General features: G+C 38.9%; 1 protein-coding gene across 1 annotated transcript in view; it reads right to left on the bottom strand.

Moving 5' to 3' along the window:
- Tbc1d32 (TBC1 domain family member 32) overlaps positions 1-17,130 on the bottom strand; it is a 194,725-nt gene that overhangs the window by 120,670 nt on the left and 56,925 nt on the right. The window contains exons 14-18 of the mRNA XM_028772606.1: positions 16,849-16,991; positions 13,922-14,049; positions 7,755-7,956; positions 6,860-6,942; positions 1,326-1,464 (exon numbers count right to left, since the gene is read on the bottom strand). Of these exons, the coding sequence (XP_028628439.1) occupies positions 1,326-1,464; positions 6,860-6,942; positions 7,755-7,956; positions 13,922-14,049; positions 16,849-16,991 (695 nt within the window). The remainder of the gene's footprint in view (positions 1-1,325; positions 1,465-6,859; positions 6,943-7,754; positions 7,957-13,921; positions 14,050-16,848; positions 16,992-17,130) is intronic.

Below are 17,130 nucleotides of genomic sequence, written 5' to 3'. Positions count from 1 at the left end.
GAGAAGAGAAAAAAAGAATTTTAAGGGCTGGGTCTTGCCAACTGTCACAAAAGCAGTTTTTACAAGAACAGAGTTACACACATGGTTAAGCTTTGCAAGATGTCTACCTGTTATTTTGCCAAGGAAGTACCAGGGAAGTGGCAAAACCAGGGAAAGGAAGCTTTCCATCATCATGTGAGAAGCTGCACACCACACCAAGCACAGCCCTGATCATTGCCAATGGAGCACCATTGGGGACAAGAGTGGTGTTCCTAAAACAGCCTGAGCAACTGCTTTGCTGCCTGGGACTGGATCTATTTCCCTCCAACTCCTCACACAAAACATACCAGAAACCTGCCATGCCCACCTCCACAAAAACTGCTAGCAGTGATGTAAAAATCCCAAAACATCTTGCTGATGCTTACTTCAAGAAGAGGAAACCTTGGAAGTCGAGGCTCCAGGGAGAGAAATCTTTGACAAGAATAAGGGAAATACAAAATTACTTAGCAGGGCAAGGTTGATCAGCAAGCTGGAGCCTGGGCAGTTTGCAAAGGTCAGGCTATTACTCAGCTCCAGGGATGTATGCAGTCCTTTCAGACAATAACAAATGAAATTTATCCTCACAAACTATAAGTCTAAATTTCTTGCCAAAAACATAATTAAAAAGAAGATACATTTTTAAAAAGTGGAGAGAAATTTAGAAAGCAGCAGAAATCAACCTTCACATCCATGCAAGTGTGTGCAACACACACACACACACATACACACACACCAGCCTTGACCCTAGCCAAAAAAACAAGTTGTTATGTAGAAAAATATCCTCAAAAGCATAGTTAAGATCTAAAAGTCCCAGAAATGTGTTTATTATGACAGAAAAAAAATCTAACTATGAGTCTATTACTTCAGACTAGTTGATTAAATAAACTACCTTGTAAGTTTTATTTAATAGTAGGATATAATCCCTCTAAAGGGAAGTCTGTGTCTTTAAAATCCCTGAGGCCTAAACCTTCATGGATAAATACATTTAGATGTAATAGGATTTTTTTCCCCAGAAATTCTACCCAGTACATATGGGGGTATTGTATCATGCTTACAAAACATCTGGAAAATTAACTGAATTTTTCAATTCCATCTGGCTACTTGCAATTTCAAAATACAGACACAGACACCAATATCCACTACCTAAAACTTTCCAAAAAAAACCCAACAACCTCAAGTGTTACAATGCAGCCCAGGATTTTAACTGAAGCTTAATAACCTCGGCACACATGGAGAGCAGAATGCTGTTCTCAATGGCTTTTATAACAACAACAATCCTCTCACTCAAAGCAGATGGTAATTCGTACCTGTGGCTTTTTTGCATACTGGCTGAACATAAATGTCACACATTCATTGATGGCACCTGTTCTCTGAAGAAGCAGCAGTCCTTTGGGAGTGGCTGCAAAATTGAGTAAATCATCCAACAAATTGTCCTCCCAAGCCACACTGAAACAGAAAAGGGAAGGTAAAGGGACATGCAATAGCTCAGAATGGAAACTATGTAAGATGGGTGTGGACAATAACTAAACTGACAGAGGATACATTGACTGCAGATCACTCCGTAGATGTTAGGAGATAAAAAGGCCCTGTGAGGTTTTTTCTCAATCCTACTCCGACAGCTTCCCGTCAGTGAGTGAGTGTTCACCTCAGGTGCGGCACGTTGAGCAAGTCCCCTCCTCTGTATGACTCTGCTGCCCTTGGACGTCATGCACCTCAACTGCCCATCATTTTTGTGCATTCTTTTTATTAAATATTCTCGTGTCTTTCTCGTGTCTTAAAGAATAAAATACATGGTTTCTCTTTTACTTTCACACGTGTTTATTGTATTTGGAAACAAATAATAACATGTTTTCCCAGATCATATTTTTAAGACTGATAATTTTGGCAGAGGTAAAGAGAAAAAAAAAGAAATAGCAGAAACCATATAAAAAAATTAGAAAACACTACAATCCATAAATATATTATTTGTTCAGTTAAACTTTTACAATTAACATACAGGCAAGAGCTCCCTGATATGAACATCACCTGTTAGTCCCAGCCACTATAATGTAGATAATAAGATCTGTCAGGTGCCACACAGTCCAGAAGGTACAGGAGTGATAACTTGGAGAACTGGTAAGAATGTTTGCCTGCCCCGACAGTTATATACAATAAAACTATTTAAGAACAAGAACATGTGTTTGGGAGTAGGAAACACTTTCTGGTGTGGTTTAAAAGAACACACATTTCCAAACATAGAAGGTTAGCTGGGCATAGTGGCACATACCTGTGATCCCAGTACATAGGAGCCAATGACAGGCAGGAAGATCTCTGTGAGTCTGAGGCCAGCCTGGTTTACATAGTGAGTTCCAGACCAGCAAGGGCTGCAGAGTGAGAACCTGGTTCTCTGGCTAAGAACACTTGCTATGCATGCATGAGGACCTGAGACTGAACCCAAGCAGCCAGCCATGGAATGGGGACGGAATTATAAGGCCTGTGGTAATAATCTTCTCTGGGAAATAGCTCTTGCCTTTAGGAGACTGAATTTTAGCCAGGCTTTGCATCCAACTTAGCACTATGCCCGGAGATCATCTAGATCTACATACTCAACCCACTGTTCACCCAGGTGGACCCTGTCTTTAAAACAACAGAATTTACCTTATTATCACTTGTATTTCCCATTTAATCAGCTTCTACAGCCTAAGCTAAATGCATTGCTTTAATCTTAAATTGGTACTATTCCATACCTCTGATCCAGAAGTGTGTGTGTGTGTGTGTTCACATGCATGTGGTAATCATTTTCTGAAAGTAGTAATGAGAGTGAAAGCAAACTCAAAGTAAGCAAACATCTACAAATATTAGAAGTGACACATGGGTAGACAGAGGATGGGAACATCTGTGCTTGTTTCAAATGCTCTCCTGGGTCAGCTGGAATCAGTAACGTAACTTCTGGTAAAACTGTTAAAGGTTTCTGTAAAATGTATTCTTCATCCCTTTCCCATACTATGTTTTCTATGTTGTTCAATCAACATAGAGCAAAGCTCTTTGTTAGGGAAAGACACGGGGGAAAGGTCAGACACAACAAGAGAATGCAGACAGGAATCACAAACTACAGATGGAACAAAGACAGTGAAGGAAGATGGACAATTTACATTTGGACTCATTCGTGGACTAAATCATTCTTTTTTTAAAAAGTTTCATTCTTCATTCCTTGATGTGGCATTGATGCCCAGGCCAGGGCCTGCCAGAGGGTTTATAAGTAGCTAACTGTGGTAGTGGAGGGAGAGACACTGTCTTCAATGGTGTGACGATCGGGTCAAGTATTCACGCTCCAGAAGCAAGCCCTCATCCTTGCTCCTGTAAACAATCCTCACACAGACGACGGGGTCACTGCCAAGGATGAAGCCAGAGTGCAAGGTTAGCAGGGGAGGAGGAGAGGCCTAGCCAGAATGGAGTGGAAACGAGACATGAGAGAGTGACTATTATAGACATACACTATGTACATGTATGAAATGGCATAATTGAAGCCATTATTATGTTTGATTAGCATATGCTAATGAAACACTAAAATAAGCTTTAGAAAAGTTAAGCCAAGCCACTCACACAGGGACATACCTATAAAATATATGTCATTAAATCAATAAGTTAATCATAAAAAAGTTTCCATATTCACCACAAATAAAATAGGATGCAAATTATATGAGTGGCACCACTGCATAATGTAAAAGAGCGTATATAATTCTGAGAAATAAGTGTTGCCATGCTTTAATAAATCTCTGGAACTATTTAACTGCCCTTCAAATGTTAATGAGGGGGCAGAAGACCTGAGCCACTGAGTTTATTGCCTTCCCTTAGGAAGCAGCAATGCAATGGTAACTGGTGTGAAGCTGTAAACTGCACTCTCCATTAATATGGTGGTTTGAATGAGAATGGCCCCCATAGACTCAGATTTGAACACTTGGTCATCAGGGAATGGCATTACTTGAGAGGGATTAGGAGGTGTGGTTTCGTTGCAGTGGCTGTGGCTTTATTAGAGGAAGTGTGTCACTGGGAGTAAGCTTTGTGGTGTCCACAGCCCAAGCCAGGCCCAGTGTCTCCATATCCCTGCTGCTGAACCATGTGGACATAGAGCTCTCAGCTATCTCTCCAGAACCAAATCTGTCTCCATGCCACCATCCTTTTTGACATGAGACTAGACTAGACCCCCGAAACTGTGAGCAAGACACAATTAGATGCTTTCATTTAAATCAGTTGCCATGGTCAGGGTGTCTCTTTACAGCAAGAGACAACTGACTATACAGCAAGGTATTTCTAATGGAAATACAATCTCTGGTGACTAATTTCATGGTACCATGGGCTGAGCTTTGCAGATCAAAAAACCCTCTGTCATTTTATCCTCCCATCTTAAAGAAGGTCTTTTAGTGGCTGCTTGTGGCAAATTTCACATCTTACTGCTTCTCTGTGATTGAATCTTCTCTAAGGTAACACAGTGATTTGGCTCACATAGTGTGAGGACACGTCGATATGCCTATTAGAAATTTTATTGGGTGTTTTCAAGCAAGAGGCAGACTAAAAGGACATGAGTGCCCACCAGAACTATGCATCAGCCTCTCCATTCTCCAGTACTGTACACGGCATTAAGTGGGAAGTGGGAGGGGGATCTTCCAAAACATGTTAACAATAATAATGATAATAACAACAACAAGCTCAAAATGCTTAACTTTAAGGCAATAATAATAATGATGATGTTAGTTTTTACAGATTGCTATTATTTTACTGTTATCTAGTTAAGCTAACCCTCATTCTCCCTAACTTGAACTAGAGAAAGCCCATTCACGAACTTCATTTCTTCACTTACTCAAGAAATCAGGTGCCTGCTATACACTGACACGAGATGGGTTAGCTGCTATAACACCTACCTCACACAAACTCCCTCAAGAAAAGAACAAAAGACGCTCAAGGCTTTACAGAAGGTAAACTGAATTGTTAGGGCAAAAATGATAAATACATTTCTAATATACTGTGAATTGTATTGAATTTTTGGCTTTTCTTGATACATTATAATGGGTGATTGATATGTCAATCTGACTAGATTTGAAGAATAGCTAGAAAAGTGATAAAGCATTATTTGTGGGTATATCTGTGAGGTTTCTCCAGGGGAGATAGACCTACAATCTCAGTAGACCAAGTGGAGATGACCTATCTTCAGTGTAGAGAAGGCACCATTCAGTTGGATGGGTCCAGATAGAAGGACAACAGAGAGTTTGAACCTAGGAATTCAGGGACACTCTTTTGCCCTTTGAAACCAAAGCCACAAGCTTCCTGGCCTTCGCAGCCCAACTCTCACAACTTGAGACTCTTGACACTTAGACTGAGCATCATTATCAACTGTATCATCTACGTTTAAATCTCCTGTCCTCTGTAACAGCAGGAACCTATGCCCCAGTAGATGCTCTCCTCGCTCACACACTAACCCACATATCTATCCTACTGGTTCTCCCTAGAAAGCTCTAATGAGCCCAGACAGTAACCCAGAGGTTAGGGAACCTCTTCTTCTCTAGCACTGCTTTCCTGTAAGCACATATTCACAGGTAACATTGCCTCTTTACACCTACTAATCCCTCCCTCCGTCCCATTCTCTGTTTGAAGGAAGAATGAACTTAGGGCTTCTTGAATTAGCAGTGCCTCTTCTCTAGTCCACTCGGTCCATAGCAGTGGTTCTCAAGCTATGAGCTCAACCCTTTGGAGGACACATATCAAATATCCTGCACATCATATATTTACATTATATTACGGCACCAATGTTACAGTTATAAAGTTCCAATGAAATAATGGTTGCAATGAAATAATTTATGGTTGGGGATCACAACATAAGGAACTGTATTAGGTTCACAGCATTAGGAAGGCTGAGAACCTCTGCTCTATAGGAAGCAGCTCCCTGTACCAAACATGTATTCTGTTCTGTTTTATATGCAATGAAGTTGATGACAGTGAGGTGTGCATTTGAGGAAAATCTATGTCTACAGATTGGGACTGGACAAAGCTTGCCTCATTCCTCCATACTCTCTCAATGAAAAGGAGAAAAAGAAGCAGTTGGTGTATTTGTTAACCATATTATAAATAAAAATACATGTAAATTACAAAGAATGAACTATTTTGAACCTTTAAACTATTCCTAAATTTTTAAAAAAATAACTGATTTTGTAACTTAATCTCTATCCTATAAAAGAGAAAGAAGCAAGGTCAGAATTTAGCAAAAAAGATCCCTTAAAGCTGTCCCCACTATGATCCACACGGTGCTAATGCTCAACCGTAAACTAAGATCAAAACTTGGAACATACAGATCACTAAACATTAGTTTAATAAATTATTTCCATGTCAACCTAGCACCACAGCCAAGTAATATTTCTAAAGAAGCACAAATATATACAGTGAACTATTAATCTACATAATTGTCAAAACCATAATTAAACTGCACTCTTGCTGTATTTTGAAAACTAAGCAAGTGGATCTCCCTGCTATCCAGAAACATCTTACTTCTACCGCCCAGGTGAGATTCCTTTCCAGTTTTAGTATTTGATAATTCTCTGATTTTTCTGAAAACTTTACAGTCCACCATCCTTCCTAATACAAAATATAAATACAGGATGAAGTAAAAACTATTTAATATTTCTACATTTGTAATAAGCATCACATAATCTACAAATGATAATAATCCTATAAAATGCAATTTACCTTGAACCTGTAGACACACAGTTTAACTTCCTGGAAAATGTCTTTCTACCATTTTCCATTTGCATTTCAATTATCTCTAAATAATCTCAACAAATACAATAGGGAGATGCAAAACAATGATAATTACCTGTTGGGAGACTCCTGGCTCACTGAAGAAATTGAATCAGAGCCCTCTACTGGAGTGGGGATCCTTTCTGACAGCAAGCTTGTCTAAGAGAAAATAAGCGATTAGTTCATTTTTCTGCTTTTCTGACCAATAACACTATTCACAAGGTTTCTAATGCTGTAGTTCTGTTTTTAATCCTTGATCTATTTTAAGTCAATTGCTTTCAAAATTAAATTATCTGGTTCAATGAAATTGAAAGACTTAGCAATCTACTGGTCTGTATACAGCTCCTGCTGCATTGTATTCTTGATGTCTTAACCTCCACAGAGGAAGGGGAGTGTATGCGAAGAAAATTCACCTCAAGCTTCTGCTAGCAGAGTACAAACCTTTGTGGTTGTCCATTAAAGGCTTAGACCCTAAGGCCTACTGAGAAGGCGGTTCTGAAGTCACCCTGTGCCAAGTTAAGGACAAAGAGGTTCTGAAGTCACCCTGTGCCAAGTTAAGAAGTATGGATAGCTAATACCAACTACCACAATCCTAGAGAAGTAATATTTAACCTAGCATGGTGGCACACGTCTTTAATACTAGCACTTAGGAGGCAGAGGCAGGTAACTCTCGGTAAGCTCAATGCCAGCCTGGTCTATATAGTAAGTTCCATCCAGAGCTCCATAGTAAGACTGTTTCAAAAAGAAAAAAGAAAAGAAAGCTAAAGCAAGGGAGGGAGGGAGGGAGGGAGGGAGGGGGGGAGGGGGGGGGGGGGGAAGGGGGAAGGGAAGGGGAAGGGCAAGGAAAGGAAAAGAAAAGGATAAAAGAGAGATACAGGTACCATTAAAATACCCTGTCCATAATATGGTACTACAATGATGCCTGTAACTGAAATAAAGACCTGCAGGGAGGAAAAGTTTGAAGAACATACCTTCTTCCATGCCTTTGCTATAGATTCATGTAAACCATAAGGAAGCAACACCTGTAAGCCTTCACATGTTCCATATATCTGACGACACACAGAAATAAATGCTCCTTTAACTACAGGCAGCATTTCCGATCCAGAAAAAATCAAAATATCTTCTTCAAGGAGTTTCTTTGAAAACTTGGCTATTATGTGAGCACCTGTAGGACTAAGAAGAGACCACAGATGTGACCCCAAATCCAATGCGGCCTGACATCAGGGATTACTAACAAAACAGCCTGCCTCCACACCGCTCACTGGCTTGGTCCCTTTCACATAGTTCATAACCTTTTGCAAACAAGTCTGTATGCCTGATCCACCAAAGTGCACATGTGCAGTCATGACAAAGGTTTCTGTGGAACACAGGAAAGGACAATCTGGTGAGAGAAATGGCAGATCTTCGTATACTTACAGAGACACAGATGTCATGCAGACAGGGCCATGCAGGAGTGTTCTTAATTTTACAGTGAGAATACCATCTTGTTTGAGCTGTTGCTACCTTCCCCATTACAATAACAACAACATGCCCACCCTATCTCAAAGCTTGAGATCGTTTTCCTGGAAATAATAATAGCAGAGACAAAAAAAAAAAAAATGCTTCCAATGTGAAAGCTGCTGTTTTAAGTGTAGGTGCTTACTTCATTTTTTCTATAATCTTTTGAAATAGCAGTTTCCAGATGGAAGAATATATATACAGATTACAGAAGTAACTTGCATAATAACACACAGCTAACGTGTTATTATGAAATAAAAAGTCATAACATTTCAGTCAGTATAACACCAGAGAGAAGCAGTACTAACACTTTTTCTAAATTTAAAAACAAAACAAAAGTCAAAGCAAAAGCAATAAACATTAGATGTAAGAGAGCAGTAAGTCTCCTGGTACCTTTCTCCAGCAGCGTGACAAACATGTTTTCATCCTTATCTTGCATATGTAACCAACTGTACTTCTTCAAATGACAAAATTTCTATCTTAAATGTAGTGTATGTTAGACAGCCCATATTTACATTCTCTTTAGCCTCTCTCACGGATGTCACCTCCCCTAGATAGGTTTGTTTACATTACACTTCCTACAAGTCCTGCAGGCTATGCTGGGTGATTTATACTCCCTGTGTGGTTCTTCTCCAAGTCAATGATTCAATGGTTTTATATTTGAATAACTGTTTCCCCCACAGAATCCTCCAACACATTTCCTATTTCCTCAAATGGTCTCGAAGATAATAATTAGATCTTGATGCTTAAACTTTAGTTCTTCGTTTCTTCCTAGGTAAACACCTTCATTAGTGATGTGCGCCTCCTGTGTAAGCTACTTATTCCGTGGTCCCAATTTAGGTGATACTGAAACAATTTAGGTGATATCGAAAGTTAGCTTGGCAGGTAGAAGCTCACAGGCATTTCTTCTAAGAAAGGCATTTTCACTGATGATTTTAGTAATTATTGTGGTGATTACCAAGATATCATGAAGAAGCATTTCATGAATCTTTCTGATTCAAGAATTTTGTTGGTATTTAGTAACTAGACTTCTGCAAAGAAGGTTTCCTAGGTAACCTGTTAAAGTACAGTGTGTAAAGGAAAGTTGGAAATATTCTAATATCAATTTGCAAAGTAATAAATATACTTGGTATCATAGCACCATCAAAAAGAACTTTTCAGTCCATTCGTGCTTTATTTTTACTATTTTTATATTTTTATTATTTTAATATTTTTAATCCATGTTTTTATAGACCTAATAATATTTCACACTGTTGTACCCATTAATTTTTGATCCTCAAGTTACACATCTTAAAGACAGAAGAATCCTCCTTGAGGAACTTTTGGTGCTATTCTGAGAGTTTTAAATAGCTACCTTGTTTTCTAGAGTCAAAATTATGTAAGGATGATTCTGTATACTTCTTATTCCTGACCTAGAAATAGTCATTTCTTCAAGGCTTCCTGTCTCCCCTCATGGGGAAAAAAGGAAGATACAGAGATATCTCAATGCAGGAATCTGCTCTCAATATCATTGCTTCTAGGCCTTTGACAGGGTAGTGACATGAAAAAAATTTATCTTTTTAGAAAAAAAGTAAGTTCATAATTGTATTTCCATTATGAGCTGAGGAGTCAAAATTTTACTTGTTACTTTATGATTTTATATTGTATCTTACACTGAAAAAGTCTTAGTTCCAAGTGCTATTACCTAGTTATTTACTATCCATAACAAAATACCAAATGCAGCTGGCATTGAAGATTATTTCCCTTACACTACTCCCAACTACAGTCAAACATGCTGAGATTACCTGAAGTAAGTTTCTTTCTACACGACTTTGTCACTAACCAGCCTGTTAAGCTTGCTTACTCATTAGCTTCACAGGTTTTAAAACTTATGAGTTCTTTCTTCTTTATGTGGTTTAACATTTGGAACCCAAAGCAACTATTTAATTCTAAACTAAAATCTAAGTATGATCAATGTATATCCCATGGAGAACATTTCTCCATGTATGTTTCTTCTGTTCCCTGGAACTAATCATTTTCCTTGCCTTTCAATCTGTCTACATGATATAAGCAAACAGATGGTTCACACTGCCCTGTCCACAGAGGGCAGCAGTCTATAAACATTCATCTGTCCATTCTCTGTTTCCACTTAATGTCAATGCTAACATCATAAGCAGTCCATAAAAATTACTGCTAATTCTGTTGGGGGTGGGGTGTATATAACAGTCACGGGACAACCTGGAGACCAGAGGACAACTGCAGGGATCAGATCTACCATGTGCATCCCAGCAATTAAACACAGGCCATGTAGTTTAGTAGGTAGCATGTTTCCCTGCTAAGACATTTCCTAGCCCCCTAATTCCTTTTTACAGCTAGTGAGCTGCTCATCGCTCCACTGTGAAAAACAAAAAGTAATGAGCCAGACTCTTTCTAATTGCATCTGCAAACATTCCAGCCTTTCTACTAAGGAAACAATCAGGGTACTACCCAATGATAACTAGAAGTCACTCCTGGTAGTTTATATGTTGTTTGTCCCACTTCAATGTGACAGAACCTTTCTTTTAAAACAAAACCACGTGTACACCCCAGAGGCAGTTACTGGCAAAACCCTGATTTATCCAAATTAACAATATTCATGCAGAAACAGAAAACTTATATAAGGATATAGGGCCAGGAATACTAGCACTTTTTTTCGTGTTTCTAATCAGTTTGTTTGTTTGTTTGTTTGTTTAATAAACTTTACTACAAAAAAACCTTGCAAATAAATAAATGCATCACACAACAAAATTACCCAGACCCAAAATCGATGATATTTAATGAACTTACATACAATTAGGATTGACAGACTGAGGGGGATCACAGTTCAAGGCTGGTTTATGTTATTAGTAAGGCATTATTTTTAAAAAATGAATGTGCAGAAGGTTGAGCAATAGATGAAAAGATCTTAAAATTCATGATAAAATATAAATGTCCCTTTTATAAAAAAAGAGTGTTAAATACTCAATAGCTCCAGTTCAAACCGACAAACTAAATGCATAACATCTCTCTGTTCCCTCTACAAATTCTAAAATTCATAAGTAAAACTAGTTTTTAAATGCTTAAAAACCCTCCAAAACAATGCAAATGGAAAAGATGATGGGGAATTTTGGACTTTGGAATTCAGAACAGCTGAGTAAACCTAGAAAGTGCCAGTCACTGGCCATAGTGCAACAGCCAGGTATATCAGACTCGCTTCAGGAAGTCTGAAAAAGCATACGAGTACCTGATGAATTAAATATCTCTGTGATTGGGAACAAAACAGCACCAAAAGCATGAGGGGCTAGAAGGAAGTTTATAAAAAACTGTATCCTCCAGGTCCCACTTAAAATTGCATGCTGCCAACCAGGGGACTTCTTGAAAGGCACAGAGATCAGGAAGCACAGGAGGGAAGATCAAATCAAAATGGACATGCTGAGGCCTGAGATCCAGCACCACTTCCACACCGACTCCTGCTAAGATGTGTGGAGTTGTTCAGGCAAGTAACTGCAGGAGGCTTTGGTAGGGCTTTTTCCGTAAAATTCCGTGCATTTTCAACAAAAACCAAAGTAACAGCCACAACCAACAACTGCCCTTATAATCCTTACCAACAGTTTTTTAAACATCTAAGGAGTAACAAAAGAACTCAAAACAACAGATTAAAAACAAATGGAGGGAAAATAAATGATGAAATGGGAAAGTATATGATGAAACTTCATTATTCACAGAGGTGAACAAATTTACTGTATTCCAACAGGAATAAGATATCGTGCTTTAAACACACACATTCACTCACCCATGTGCATAAGCACACACATGCACTCACATATGCACATATACTCACATATACACACATTCACATATGCACACATGCTAACATACACACTCACATATGCAAAACACTAACAAACACATATGCGTGCACATACACACATATACACACACATATGCATTCACACTTACATATACACACAAACAACTCACATGTATGCATACACGCACATACTCACATAGTCAGCCCAGGAAGATTGTTCACACACAATGCACACACACACATCCACAAGCATATATGCACACATAATAAGATCAAAATGTGATTTTCTAGAAAAAGCCACAAAGTTTCAAGTTAGGACAAATAAGAAGAAGAAGAGGAAGAGGAGGAGGAGGAGGAGGAAGAGGAGGAGGAAGAAGAGGAAGAAGAAGAAGAAGAAGAAGAAGAAGAAGAAGAAGAAGAAGAAGAAGAAGAAGAAGAGGAGAAGAAGAAGACTAATAATAATAACTAAAAATTACTAGTACCAAAATGAGAGCTGAGATTTTTCACTACTGATCCCAGGTACTATCAAGATAGTAAGAGCACATTACCAGTAACTCTAAACCATAAATAGATAAATAATTGGATCATTTCTCTGCAAAAAAAAACAAAAAACAAAAAACAAAAACCTGCTAAATTTCACACAAAGGGAAATAATTCCCAAAAGGTTTATACATCTAATAAAGAAGTTAAGTAATTACAAGAATTAGATAATGTCAGGCACACAGTGTCTCGCAGATGAATTCTACCAAATATTTAAAGAAGTTATAACAGTTCTCTACAATTCCTTCCACAAGATCGAAGCAGGAGAAATCACTTCTAACTTATGAAACCAGCATTTTAGCAATATCAAAGAATAAAAAGATTCCAGATTCTGAGGCTAATGTCATTTGTCAATGTGGCAAAGATCCACAGATCCACTAGAAACTCAAAGCCACAATGGGGGAGAGGAATGTTCACCACAACCAGGTGGGATTTAGACCCTGAGAAGGCTGCTTGGCATAAAAGCCGATTAATGTAATTCATCATCTCAACAGGCTGGGCACATTACAGTATCATCTAGGGAGCCAAGGTCTGAGGCACAAGCTGCTATCTACTAAAGGGGGAGTGGGGAGGAATCTGAATAAATTATAGCAAGCTGAAAGAAGAGCACAATGCTAAAATAAAATGATGTTTTTTCTGTACTCACCCAAGAAAATGTCTCAGGGTTACATAGATGATGTCATTTTTAACCAACCAAGAGTAAACACATTTATAGGTTCACAGGTGTGCTGAAGTTTCACACCATCAGAAGCACAGAGTCTGAAACCACTAGAAGTCTAAGTACCACAAGGCTACCATGGGCAAAGGTGGAGCTAGGACGGGGTGATAGGAAAGGTGTGCCTTTATGAATCTGTTTGACTTGAACCAACTACTTGTGGCTTCAGAAGCCTGTGAGACAGTCTTGGGGAGCAGGTAAGAGGATATTGGATCCCATCTGGAATGATGCTGCTATCCTTACCGTGAGCTAAGATTAGATAGGACAGGGGCTGAAGAGGTGATTCCCATGTTAAGAGCACTTACTGCTCTTTCAGAGAATCCAGGTTCCCAGTACTTGCATGGTAGCTCACAACTGTCTGTAATTCCCTTTCCAGGGCATCTAATACCCTCTCCCGCCCTCTGGGGATGCCTGAATGCATGCATGTGGTGCACATAAACTCATGCAGGCATATACATATACATACACAGAAAAAAAGATAAACATTTTAAAAGACTTATCAAAGATAGTTTAATGTGTACCTGTTCGGGAAACCTAACTACACCCAAATAGTTACACAGATCAAAATGTACACGCACCTCTCTTCTTCAGAAGAGTTCATATTTTCTCCATACAGAAGTAAAATAAGTCCTTCCTCTACAGAAGCGATTCTTGCCAAAATATCAGCTATGTGAATTAGGGCTGTTTCAGAGCAATCCGGAGCAGCCTGCACATTAAAATAATAATAATAATGACAAGACAAATCATCTAATTGTATACTCTAGCAGGGATGGTGTATGCAGTCTAATAAAGTCATATGGCAAGCACAACGACAGAAACCTTCACAACTGCTGGTTGTGACATAATATATCTGAGGTACATGTGTCATTAGATGATATTCTTTTACCAGCAGAGCTGATTAGGCAAATCAATTCAAGATTTTTATATAAAACAGTTACTCAGACTCACTGTCTGTGGTACAGATTCATGTGTGATTCTGGCTACCAAATGTGATAGTTCCCTCCTAATGTGCATTTTCTCCCATTTTCCAGGTACCACATTCCTACAAATTCATTGTGTTATATATGCTATCTAATACACTATGATTTTGTCTAATTGATGCCATCCCCTTACATACTTAGATGGATAAAAATTGACAAGGGACAGCCAGTTCACGAGTTGGATAACAGCCAATAATATTGCCTACTCAAAAAACAAATTGGACCAATTATGCATGCTCATTTTAAGTTGGAAGCATTAATAGGTTGGCCAACATGTAAGAAAACATCAAAAACAAATATTCAAACCCAGAAATTATGTTAATGATGATGTCTGCTTACAGAAACTTCCATTGTCTTTAGGGTCTACTTACTGCCTTATGCCTGTATGAATGCTAATGTGCATAGTCTATGTATTTTTAAATGTGATTATATTAACTAATTTGGTGGTGATATATCCATTGTGGGTGGTGCCATTCCCTAGTTTGGATCCAGGACTCTATAAGTGTAGGAAGGTTGCTGAGTAGTAGTATGTGTTAGTCTCCATTCCTTAACTGTGGGGTGCAACATAAACAGGTCCTTCAAGCTCCTAGGTCCCTACCATGACAGACTGCCCCTTGAACTGGGAGCTAACATAAGCATGCCCTATTCTTTTCTATACATATATAGCCCAGTACAGACCACTGATATGGTAGAAGATCACTACATGACTCTAGAGATAATTAGGTAGTAGATGTCTAACCTCTTATCTTTTAAGCTATTTTCTTGAGTTAATTTGTCACAGCAATAATAAAGAAAAAACTACCTGCATATACATATCTAGTAATTCCAGCACTCAGACACTAAATGGGGCAGGAGGATTGAGACTCTCGGGTCCATCTAGACTATATATGGAAACCTGTCCCAAGAAAAAAAATTATTTGCATGTGTGTTTCTGTGTATGTATTTATGTACATCATATTCATATGTATATGTGTGTATGCTGTGTGTACACAAAAATATAGAGACGTAGATATACATGTGTGCACGCACACACACACACAACTATCCATCCATCCGACTCTATTAGATAATCTGTTTTCATACAAACTACTTTTCTTGACACCTGTATCTAAAATGTGTTCCTTCTCTCATATACTTATACTTATACCTGTGTCCACATATTTTGTCATGCAAACAGTTTTGCTTTAGAACTTTTGTTGCTCATTTTAAATATCTCCCATTTAGATGGTGATTAGAGTGAGCTTCTTAAAGGCGTGAGCATGCCTTACTGTCTTCTGTGTTGGTGAGCACTGACAGAGCACTGCCTCCTTAGGTGATGCTGATTATCTTAAATTAGGTACTAGAGAGCCTCTGTGTGTCAGTGAACTAGCCTATACTTAAAAAGGGAACAATTCAGAGCCAGCAAGGCAGCACTTGCCACCAGGCTTGATGACCCGAGTTTGAGCCCTGGGACCCACGTGGTGGCAAAGTTCTCACCTGACCTCTACATACACAGCACAGCATGTGAAGACCATCCCAAATAAATAAATAGAAAGATAAATAAATAAATGCAATACAAAAACTGCAAATAAGAGTGAAAACACAGGGCTGACTGTAGAACCCAGGGGACATTTTCACACACAGAAGGTTTCACTCCCGGGAGGAGGGGATTGAATAAACACAGAGTGTATCATAACACTATGTAGAAAATGTGAACAGTGCATAGATACAGAAAACTTGGTAAATGCCAAGTTGAAAACAGTAGCATTAATGCATTCAACAGCAACCCACAACGTATTTGTGGCCCAGTGAAGTGTGGCATGACCCAGAAGGGAGAAGAAACAGATAAAGAGGCTACCAAGCACATAAAAGACAGCTTAACTCCCAGCTCTGTGTGTACTCTAACGTCACTGTGCCAGAGTTTACATGAGAGAAGTGGTGGGCTATCTTAGACATATGGCAGTCCTGGTGAGGACAACAACTTCACCACATGCTGGCTGTCTGAAGTGGAACTGGCCACTTCCCTCGACCTCAGTTTATTCTCTGGTGAAAGTCTCTCACATGAGAAGCTAGGTGCACTGAGAAGACAGCATGGCTGCTCAGCTCTGTCTCACACTTGTTCACACTGCTCTCCTGGCAGAGCTGACTCTTTAGGAATATAATCATATTTCCAAAAAGCTATAAAACTGTCATTAGAATACATAAGACATACACAAGATTTATTACATTCATGAGACAAATAACTTCTTAATAGTATAACTTTTTTCTTCTAAGTTTTTCCCACCAACAGAACTGAGTTTCATTAGAAAAAAATAATAAGTTGTGGTCTGTGGGTATACATTCCTACCACCCATCGTAACTAATAAATCAAATAACTGCATAGACTATGACCTAACAAATAAAGATCCTCAGGTGCAAAAACCAAAAAATACATGTAGGAAATATCTGTCGGAAAACATCACAACCATGTGAGAAATGTAGAGCCACTGGCTGTTGACCAGTACTAGCCACTGAAGTGGCTCCTCTTCCTCTTCAGTGACACCCACCGCACTTCCTTTCATCAGGTTATGAATGGGCTGGAGAAGCGCCTCTGTCACTGTACTGTTGTATAAGCACTCAACGGCACATTCCTTCTGGTCGCAGAGCATCCGCAGAACGTCGGTCACCATACTTGCAGGAGAATAATTCTCTGAGAACCAGAAAGGACAAAGTGGAAAGTGAAAGCACTGTCTACTTCTGTTTCTCACTGTGTGCTGGCTGCTATTCCACAAGGGTCAGAGAGAGACTGGGTGTTTTAAAAAAAATCATACAACTAAAGCCCAGATGAG

This window comes from Grammomys surdaster, unplaced genomic scaffold (genome assembly GCF_004785775.1).
Source record: "Grammomys surdaster isolate TR1022 unplaced genomic scaffold, NIH_TR_1.0 215, whole genome shotgun sequence".
NCBI lineage: Eukaryota > Metazoa > Chordata > Mammalia > Rodentia > Muridae > Grammomys > Grammomys surdaster.
The sequence above is the reverse complement of the archived record's forward strand: the minus strand, read 5'-3'. Positions and strand labels throughout refer to the sequence as shown.